The following is an 11,097-nucleotide window of genomic DNA, read 5'->3' as shown; positions in this document are numbered from 1 at the left end:
TTATAGGTTATTGAAAAGTTTATATCAATATTTTATAAGCCTATATAGGCTGTATAGTCTTAATAAACAAATTATTCATTTTGAGAAATTAATTCTAACAGGATTTTTGAGAATAATTGAAAACAAATTTTGATATAGAATTTTGGTTAGATTTAGGATTCTTATTAATATTTCTAGGAAAATTAAAAACAAATTTTTTCATTACATTTAAGATAATATTTAAGAAAATTGCAAAAGATTTCTAAAATTGCCTAAATAATAATTTAAAATTTCATTTTACATTTAAATAATATCGTATAATAATAAAGATTTAAGAATGTAATATATGCCATTCCACTCTGAACAGTAACATTAATATTCAAAATGAAAATACGCGCAATTAATTAATAATTATTTTGTAAATACCTTTTTTATCATATCTTTAGAGTATATCGGTAGTGGCTAGTCAGTGTTAAAATTAAATGAAATAAAAATCGTTTATATTATAAATGATATTCGGATCGTATACATTCATATGATGATGTAGAGAAAAAAGTATTCGCTGCCAGTAGTATGATAGTACTCTGAAGGAGTCCCGCAAGGGCCCTTCTCTTTAATTGAATTGTAGGCGTGCTCAACCCATTAGGAAAATTAGAGCACCACTAAAGCTCATTGGAAATTTCTGCACGGGTCTCCTTATTATCTTCAAATGGAAAAGATCACCAGCTGTGGCAAATTAGAAGGTTAGTTAGCCAGCAGTATATTTTAGAAATTAGAAAAACACAATTAGTTTTAAATCAAACTAAAATATGTAACTTAATTTTTTTTAAACTGATTTAACAGGGAGCACATTTGATGCATTCGGTAATTTTCATCGCTAAATAATTACATAACTGGAAGAAAATTATTTAAAAATAAATGATAAATTTGCAAAGTCGCTTGAGCTTTCGGAAAGGAGAGTCCTACATCACATTAACAAACGTTTCGACATCATCTACGATGCAGCAAAAGTGAAACAAGTTTCTGCTGTGGTCACCCAACTTCTCAATAATCCCGCACTGTGCAATATTTGACGATAGGATTGTACGATGAATTTATAAAATTCAATGAGGAAGTTAACGTCAACGAAATAGCCCAACTATATGTGGCAAGTATCAAGCTTATCATCTTAATAAAACGTGTGGGCTTTTATAAATTCTGTTTTTTTTCTCTCTTTTAGATGGAATACATGTTTTTTCTCGCGAATCGAGGAAAATCTTTGAATGATATTATATGGATAGTGCTATCTTTGATTATTTAAAAAGACGTGCAGCTTAAGTACAGTGGAACAGGCAAACCTTGAAGAGGAGTCTCAAAGAAGAATGTTTCCAATCCAAAATGCTATAAATGTCTAAAGACTGTTTAGTAGTGTTATCAGAGACTTTTAAAGATTTAGCGACGAAGGAAATAATTCTTTCTAAAGTAAGCAGATGGCTATCTAATGCTACAGCCCGAGAAAGAGGGGAAAAAAGGAGTGGCGAAACACCGAGAACTGGCATCAAGAAACAATATACAACTAGAAACCTAGCGAGAAAGAGGCTTCAAGGTATTTATAAGCTAAAGCCCTAATTCAAAAGCAAATATTTGTAAGCATGAAATACTTATATTTATATTATATAGTATTACTGACTTTTTCCAATTCCTTAAGAATTTTTTAACATTTTAAAACTCAAAATGCAGCTGTTAAGACGATAATGTTTGTGAAGAAAACGTTATAAAAAATTATTGATTTAATTTTGACCTAGAATAAATATAAGATCAACTTGACAATTATACTTTACTTTTTTATATCGCACTGAATTTTCTACAGAGTATTTTCTACAGAGTTCTTTTAAATTAGAGATGTGCAGTCTTTTTCTCGAATTTGAAATAAGAATTTAGACACGCTTTATGAACGCATTTTTCAAAATGGACAAAAAATAACAATGCCAAAACGGCTTGATTTCTTTTCGTTACTAAATTTTTAAACAAAATTCCTCCTTTTTGATAAAAAATGGATCCAACAGTGAAACAGAACCTACGAAATTCGACTTAATCGAATATTCAAATAAATCAATATTTGAAGATTTGACTTAACATTAATGCCATTTTTTCTTTTAAAAAGAGAGCCATTTTATTTAAAAAAATTTAATAATGTAACGAACCCAGCCGCTTTGAGATACAGTAAGATTTTTTTTTATTTAAAAAAATTTAGTGTTGCATGAGTTTTCAAAGTTTCATGGAAAATTAAACAAACTACCGCCCACTTCTATTTTAAACCGGTTTTATTAGATTTGTGAGAAATTGGTAAACGGATACTTATGCTAAAAATAACTCTTTTTCAGCATTTTTTGGGCTTCGGGGTAACCACTGATATTTTACAATACCAGTGGTTTACCAGTATGCCAGTACTGACAGTCAGTACTGCGCCAGTGCTGACACATCAGTACCGATAAGCATTTCAAGCCAGTACTGGAATAATACTTGCCCAATACAGCCAGCTAGTACTGGAACACTGGCAGGCTGTACTGGGTCAATACTGGGCCGGTGGTGTATTTCCACCTGGGTGTAAAATGGCAAGGTCCCCCGTTAAAAAAATTCAAATTGCCATATAACAAAATCTACTATTCACCATACAGATGGTCGATTTAAACTGTGTCAAATTTACCTAACATTCACCTGATATGTTGGCCTTGAATCCGAACTCATAAACAATCACAGTAAAGAACGTCGTAACCTGGTTACACCGTCGCACTTAGTTTTCTCCAGAGAAATGATGCCAATCTATCAACAAGTTCCTATACAATAAAAATTTCAGTAATTTCATTCAAACAACTACCCTACTGAAAATGTCCATATAGTTTTCTGTATAGGAACCTACATAGAATACTAGATAGGAACCTTTATAGGTTTCTGTACAGGATACTGTATAGGATCCTGTATAGGTCCCTATATGGGACCCGATCTAGATGTGCAGTAGTACTCTATGGCACCTAGGGCTGCGCAGAAATTTTTTCGATCCTCAAGGAGCATTTAGAGATATATGTACTATTAGGTACCACTAGGTACCATTACTTACGTACCAGTAGATACCATTGGGTACTTCAATAGGGAGGATCCTGTACAGGCACTTATATAAGATCCTACACAGAAAAACGCTGGTGTTAAATTTGTTGCAGCTCAAATTTCATTGGTCTCCCAATGAGAATTTGAAATAATTTTCAAGTCTTAAATGTATCCCTGTTGTCTTGGCGATATTAGACTAAATAATTATTAATAAGAAAATTAATTGAAATAATATTCAACTAATTTTCAACTTTCTTTCTATTAACAGTGCGCACTAGTCACTTATAATAAAATTATAACTTCCTAATGCAACCTACGAATATCAGGTTAGTCATGGCCGTCGACATTTAAACTAAAGCCGGGATGTATAGAAACAGTCATGACCGTCTACATACACAATGAGGTGTTTTCACTTCAGTCACTAGCTGACTTCACTTCGTTGAATGCTGAGGAGATAAAAATTGACAAAATGCATGGGATTTGGTTAATTTTTGCTCTATTTTTCTAATATCTTCTTAAAAAGTAATTTTTTCTGTATAAGTGCATTTGAAAAATAGTTTTCCTTTTTAGGGACTATTTAATGCAACGATAAAATAATAATAATTATTATTCATTATTCATTCAATAGTTTAAAAATGTAAGTTATCACTAAACTCTAAAATGGTTAGTTTAAATCTGGTATAAACTTATATATTCCGAAATAGAAAGGATTATTTTTAATTTTTCATTCAAATTCAAATGTTATATTCCACTTAGGCAAGTTTATTGGATGACGTTTAAATTCATTTTTTCCCTTTAGCATTTATATAAATCTCCTGAAAAACTTTTTTGAAATATTATATAAATAAAATAGAATCAATTTCCATAGGAGTTTTCATAAAAATAACAGTTTGTTCACTGAGAAACTTTTAAAAAGTGGTCTAGTCGCATGCCATACAATACAAAAAAGCAGGGAATAGAGGGACAACTAACGCCGCTTTGGAGACATTAGGAACTAATCAACTTAGGACAGTAAGGTATTACTATTTTGTTTTCAGATTCATAGGGCTGGCATCTTTTCACGTGAAAACGTTTCATGTCAAAGTTTCATATGTTTTATGAAACATAGGGATGAGAAGAAAAATTATTTTTTGCACGGTCAGATCGGTTTAGCCTCTAAGTTCAGGTTAGGATTTTATCTTATTAGTTAGAATTTTCCAGCCGCTATGTTTGAAACATTACAATGTTTCACGAAACCCCCAATATTTCATCAAACTTTTCATCCGGCTAAAGTTTCATGAAACTTTACATTCCTGCTCATCGTGAAAAAAAAATTTCTGTTTTTATTATACAATTGTATTTACCTTGTTTTTCATGTATGACACTAGCAACTGCAAGATTAGATAACTTTAAACTTCCGCAGAAAATCTAGTGGAAATTGTTCCAATGCCCAGGCATCAATTTCGATGCAGACGGTCACGACTTAGTTTTTCATCCCAGTTTTGGTGGTTTGAATGTCATGTAGGTTTTGACTAACCTAAGATTTGGATATTATATCATGCCAAGTACAATTTTTATTCCAAGGCACTAATAGTCACTGGTAAATGGGAGGAGAGGAAAAGTTAGGTAATTATTATTATAACTTACCTGTTTATTGACACCTATTTCACACAAATTTCAGTAGGGTAACTAGTGTGGACTTCACCAAGTTTGATAAAGACACTTTTAGTACATGTTTTCTAGCTTCAAGTTACGAATTCAAATTTTAAATAGCATAGCTAAGCATCTTGCTCTTTAGGAACTTTTTAAGTGGTTTGTGTCATTTACTTGGATCATACTTGGAGTGCGACATCGTAAATGGTTATATTTAAAAACCTGATAAACAATACGAATTCTCATGATGCTTTGCTTCTATTTCAAAACAAAGTCAAATTTCTTACCAAAAATACGACATTAAAGTTTGTCAAAGTTGGCCGAAAATGACTTCCTGCAATTTCCACTAAACGATTTATTTCATAATTTGTATTTCAAAAGTGTTCTTAGGTATTACCTGAGGTGCATGTTCTACAGGGAGACCTAGTTTCTTTAAGTCACTTCCGAATTCCTTCACGCCTTGATAGTCTCCTTGAATGGCATACGCTGCAAATTGACTTAATTTGTTTGTCAATCTTTCAGCTTTCGTAACTTGACCGGGCCGAACCCCTGGCCTTTCTTTGTAGAAGATGTATTGCACTTTTACTGTAAATATTTTGCCGTACTGGTCGAATTGTTGAGCTCCAATATCAGAAACCGAGTAACAGGGTAACAATGGCAACTCTTGGAACGGATCCTTATCATCTCTACTGTGTGACAGCTGGACAACGGGGTTCTCACCCTGGTATACGAGTCGCACAAAAATTTTTTTCCAAAATCGCTGCCCCGTTATTTTCTTTTTATTAGGTTGACGAAGTTGCATTTCCCAACCGTCACCTGTATAAGTCACACGTGGAAAATCTTCCAAGGGCTGACTAACATCTTCATCGAAAAGAGGTGTTGGTGGCGTCTCCTGTAATGAACAGAGTTTTATAAAATTCATATGAATTTTGCACATTTTATTGGCCCATGAATAAGCTTTCTAGGCACATGAGTCAATATTAATATACAAGGAAACATATGATGGCCCTTGTTTTAATAGTTGTGAACAGACCATAATTTTATTTAATATTATGGATAATTCTTTCGTATCCTTAACCATCTTTATATTTATGAATAAGAAAAGATCTTTTTTTCACTTTCATGAATTCTCGTATTTTGAGATACGTACTTCTTATTCAAAAAATGTAGTTCTAAAATAGTTGAACATCGACAAAAACAGGATTATGTAAAAATTTAAAACGTTATGAATTTGAAGATATTTTCACTATCTTAATTCAATTCAGTTGTAAACTTCTTACTGGGCGGCTTAAAAAATGATGCAGTACGTGCATATTTTTTTTAAACCGAGGTACAAATATCATCAAGAAATTTATAGGGTTTCTTGTAAGCGTAACAGTAAAAACTGCTCCTAATGGAGATGCGAAAATGTCAAAATCATTTAGAATTTCGTAAATGTCACAACGAAGTTAAGGTTAATTCAGCGGTAATCCTTTAGTAAAATAAATCTTTATTCCCTAATATTAAATGCTCTCCACAGAAAAAAAATTTGCATTAAATCAAATAGGCTAATTCACTTGCCTGATTTTACTTGAAAGAAGCAAGCATTTTCTTTTCGCAAGGGACCGATTTTTTTAAACCAAGAAAATAATATAATCAGGACAACTATTTTAGTCAAGAATATATTTACTCTAAGCAAAAAACTATTGAGTTAATTTATTCCATTATACTTATTTGCGTGAAGTTTAATAAAATATTGAATTAAGAATATTATATTCTCATGATAAGTAATTAAAACTCTAACAAAATGTTTCTTGATCCAAGTAAATTCATATACTTATTTTGACTACTATTTTAATTGAAACAATGTTTATGTTTTTGAGACGAGAAAATGAATGTATTCAGCGAGGAAATAATTTCTCTTAGAATAATGCTTGAATATTTTCTTTCAAATAATTATTAATTTGAAACGAATGTCAGATTTACTTCGAAGATACCTATGTTATCCAGATACAATTACATCAGTTTTTCAACATAAGAACTGTAGACTTGATACAATAGACATCGCACACATACTATGTAAATTAATATAATGGTCCAAATTAATTTACTTGTTACTGCATAAATATCTTACTAAATATAATAATCGACAAATTGACAAGGTATGAAGTTGGTTCTCTTCGCCGCAAACAATTATTTTGAAATTCAATAATATTTATAAAATTCAAAACATTGGTACACATAATCGATTAAATTTATGCAAATGTAGACAGGAATTTGCAACTTTGATAAACTACTAACTTTAGGCTGACACAAAAATCAAATCACTCATAAAACTATACAAAAAAGTGTAAGTTAATTGCGTCGGTAAGTTTTTGGTGATAAAAATTTTTAATTTTCAAACAGATTTGAAAAAAGTGTTTTTAATTTTGAAATAATCACGCAAGACTCAGAAGTCACTTGATTCCTAAAATTATTAAAAGGTTATGAAAGTACTGCATCTATAATTTTTTTCGCTGATTATTTGTATGTATTAATCTACTTAAAATAAAATCATTTCGAAATTGTTTAACCGTGGAACATTTTTGTGAATCTGAAAATGACTGGGAATTTTTTTCCCCGATTAAAACGGCCACCCTGAAATTATTTTTGTGTAGTGTACAAGGTAACAAAAAATCATCCAAACTTAAAAATAAAAATAATTATTCCTACTAAATACAGGAATTCTGTATTCAATAAAAAATATTACTTTTTTGGATTGGGCTACATTGAAATTGATTTTTAAAAAGTTAAAAATTTGGTTATGTGAACCTCGTTCAATTTAAATTAGAGTTGTAAGACATAGTTGTATTTTTTCACACACAATTTTCGTGTTCGATAATAGCAGTTTGAAAATCACAAAAATGGCAAAACTCATGAAAGTTGTAAGTAAAAAAAAGTAGTTTTGACAATAGAAAATGATCATGTGTGATTCTAATTTAAACTAAATAAGTTTTAGGCTACAGATTTTGTAACTCAAGGAAAAAAGTGGTAATCTAGCCGAATTGAAAAAAATAATTTTTCCTTAAGGCCATGTGATGAGTGGGTAACGTAACCAGATCCCTACCTTACCGCCACTTTTTTTATTTCCAAACTTATCATCACATGAAACGCCACATCGAGTTGAAAATTTGAGATACTAAACAAGAAACCCTGAAAATTGTGGGTCTGGGCCTAAATTTTAATAATTATGAAAACAGCAACAAGAAAATATTTACAACAATTTTTTTTTATTTTTATCATATATATATATATATATTTGATTTGTTGATTTGTTGTTTTGATTCCTCTAGAATCAAACCGAAGGGCCTACGACGAAGCCACTGAACGCATCCTCGAGTTGCGGATAGAGGGTCCCTGTACCAAGGGTTTCTGCTGAATATGGTTAAAAAAATAAATAGACAGTCGTGGACAATTATCTAGGGATATGCAAACCCCTTTCCCTAGCTTCTCGTGGGAACAACAGTGACAACATCAAACATAGTTGTAGTAAGAGCGGTTCAAAACAACAAAATGCGCAGGACTCCCGACAATGGGTCGGCCAATAATGCAGACCACTCTAGAGCTGGGGGAGCCAATTCAAATGGATTCAATGCGAGGGATCGGCAGGATCTCGCGACCTCTAGGTGGAAGGAGCGACTGAATCACGACTTGCAGAGTGCTGCGATGCGAGTGTGGCCCTTGAACGGGGTTACATTGCACGGCTGCATGCTCTGTGGTGCGAGAAGCACCGGGAGCTATTGCACTTCACGCAGCAACGTCTACGAAACCATGCTGACTACTCCGAAAAAGGAGCTATGTAAGCGGAACGTCTACTCTACCACAGCTAGAAGGAGCCGGCAACAGAGAAAGAGAAACGACTCTAAAAACAACAGCGAGCAGTCATCCAATAGAAGAAGAGCGATGCTTTATGACCCGGAGAAACATATACACCAAGGTTTCTCTCAAGCCTAAAGATCTGGCTGAAATGGATGACGAGCTTCGTGGACATTTTACCGGAGAATCCAACCTTTGTTCTATCAATTATTGTGTGTAGAATGCAGCGAGAGCTTTGACCGATGCGAATCGTAAAAGAAAACCAACGGTTGATCATAAGAACATAGGACGAATGCATCAATTTGCCATAAAGATAGGCTGGTCTCGCATTCGAAAATTCGCGCGCTAACTCCGGACCCGTTATCACATACTTAACAAGTCAAAGCTGCTGAGCATCAGGCAGCATATTGTTGCGAGAATACGGATACTATCTGACGCTAAGAGAAGTCTAGAGCGGAGGGAGAGGTGGGTCAGAGAAAATCAACGGTTTCTCTCTGACCCATCTCGATTCTTCCAAGGCACTCCAGCTACTGTCGAACACCCGCCCAAACAAGATGAGGTCGAAGTATTTTGGAGAGAAGTCTACGAAGTGCAGCATAGACTGGACGAAGACTTAGAAAATTCAAATAGCTTCAAGGAGCTATGTGATGTCCTCATAACACCTGATAAAAAATGCCCACCCATCACTACCGAGGAGATGAAAAGAATATTAAGAGGAATGAAGAACTATTCCGCACTGAGACCAAATTGTATCAAAACCTTCTGGTGGAAGAATTTTCCTTCAACCCATCAGCATTTGGCCCGTATTTTCACCTTATATTTAAAGGCGGAAGAGCCGATTCCGGAGTGGTTGGTGGAAGGGTGCACAATATTCCTGCTTAAAATAGGTAACTCAGCTGACCCGAAGAATTACAGGCCAATTACTTGGCCAATTACTTTGCCTAGATGTAGGCAACTACATCTAGCTCTAGGGATTGTCGAACGATATACTAAGGAAATTGAAATGGAATTCGGGTTAGAGAAATGCGCCAAGGTTTATTTAAAGGGAGAAAAACTTAATGGCATCCCTGAAGATTCTGAGATCTTTGATAGAAGCGCTACACGACACCTTCGCACTAGAAGCAGATACAAACGTCTTATCCGGCAGATTTGGTCTTCCGAACTGTCGGCTAGGCCTTCACAACATGAATTATTCTGGGTACAGTACATAGAGTTGCAAATGGAAGAGACCCTCTTCTTAAAATGGTAAGGAATCACGAAGAAGTGGGCAAAGGAGCGTTTCTGTACAAAGCAGCGGAGGAGGCTGCTGAAACACTCGGACTTGACTTCAGTATTAGGGGTGAGCAAAATGCATCAAATCTTATCTATCTCGAGTACTCACTCCTGAAATCCCGGATTAACATAGCACAAGAGTGAAACTTTCGTGAAAAGCTCCTCGATAAGAGGATGCACGGTACCTTCCACAAAAATGTGAAGAATCAGTCAATGTCTTGTGCGCTAACGTTTGCTTTCCTTAAATCGCCCGGATTGAAGTCTGTTACGGAGGGTTTCATTTTGGCATGCCAAGACGATGTCATTTCCACCTTTATATACCGTCGCGATTTTTTGAGCCAAGACATTCCTGATGATAGCTGCAGGGCGTGCCATGCACACACCGAGCATTTAGCTCACATACTCTCTACTTGTCCAACTAACGCGGGAACGACCTGCATTCAAAAGCACGATGCGGCTCTCAGAGTGCTTTATTAACATATATGCCACTCTGACGGCATTAACCTTAATATCGCTCCTCTAAATGCTCCTAGGGAAATCGAGTAAATTGTTGAGAATGGGAAGTGCCGCATATACTGGAACTTTATATTCGCGGCAATTCTTTCTGTTGCTCACTCGAGGCCTGACATGGTTGTTCTTGACTTCGAGAAGCGAACCATGTTCGTTATCGCATTTTCGGCATCAGCTGACCAAAACATCATGGCCAAGGAGAATGAAAAGAAAGAGGTGTATCGAGAACTTATAAGGGAGTTGCAAAGATTGTACACGGAATATTCTGTTAAACTAATCGTCCTTATCATCGGCGCCCTTGGAGGTGCCCAGCTTTTACTCGCTAATGGCCTAAAAAGTATCTCTGCGTATCAACGATATGCTAAAACACTTGCGGGAAAAATGCAGAAGGCGGTAGTCCTCTCGTCGTTCCGTGTTCTTAGGGTGCTCGAGGCTTTTGCTGGATCGTCGTATTGATCCCGTTACAGACTGTAACTACCTATCTCACATCCGTGAGACGTGCCTGTGGCTGAAATTTTATCGCGATTTCTCTGGGAGCGGGTGCAATTTTTCCGATTAGCACCCGCACCCGGCAAAATTCTGCGGTTGTCCTTACAGAAGGCTCGGGTTCGATTCCCGGTACCGGAACCATTCGGTTCGGTTTTGATTCCACTAGAATCAAACCGAAGGGCCTATGACAAAGCTACCGAACGTGTCCTCGGGTTGCGGATAGAGGGTCCCTGTACCAAGGGTTTCTGCTGAATATGGTTACAAAAATAAATAGGCAGTCGCGGACAATTGTCCAGG

The 11,097-nt window shown here is 35.1% G+C and overlaps 1 protein-coding gene across 1 annotated transcript in view; it reads right to left on the bottom strand.

The window, feature by feature from the left end:
- Positions 1–11,097, bottom strand: part of LOC117175622 (protein stoned-B) — a 320,808-nt gene that overhangs the window by 217,353 nt on the left and 92,358 nt on the right. The window contains exon 6 of the mRNA XM_033365331.1: positions 5,093–5,587. Within this exon, the coding sequence (XP_033221222.1) occupies positions 5,093–5,587 (495 nt within the window). The remainder of the gene's footprint in view (positions 1–5,092; positions 5,588–11,097) is intronic.

Source organism: Belonocnema kinseyi, chromosome 6 (genome assembly GCF_010883055.1).
Source record: "Belonocnema kinseyi isolate 2016_QV_RU_SX_M_011 chromosome 6, B_treatae_v1, whole genome shotgun sequence".
In the NCBI taxonomy this organism is placed as follows: domain Eukaryota; kingdom Metazoa; phylum Arthropoda; class Insecta; order Hymenoptera; family Cynipidae; genus Belonocnema; species Belonocnema kinseyi.
Note: the sequence above shows the minus strand (reverse complement) of the source record. Positions and strands in the feature narration are given on the sequence as shown.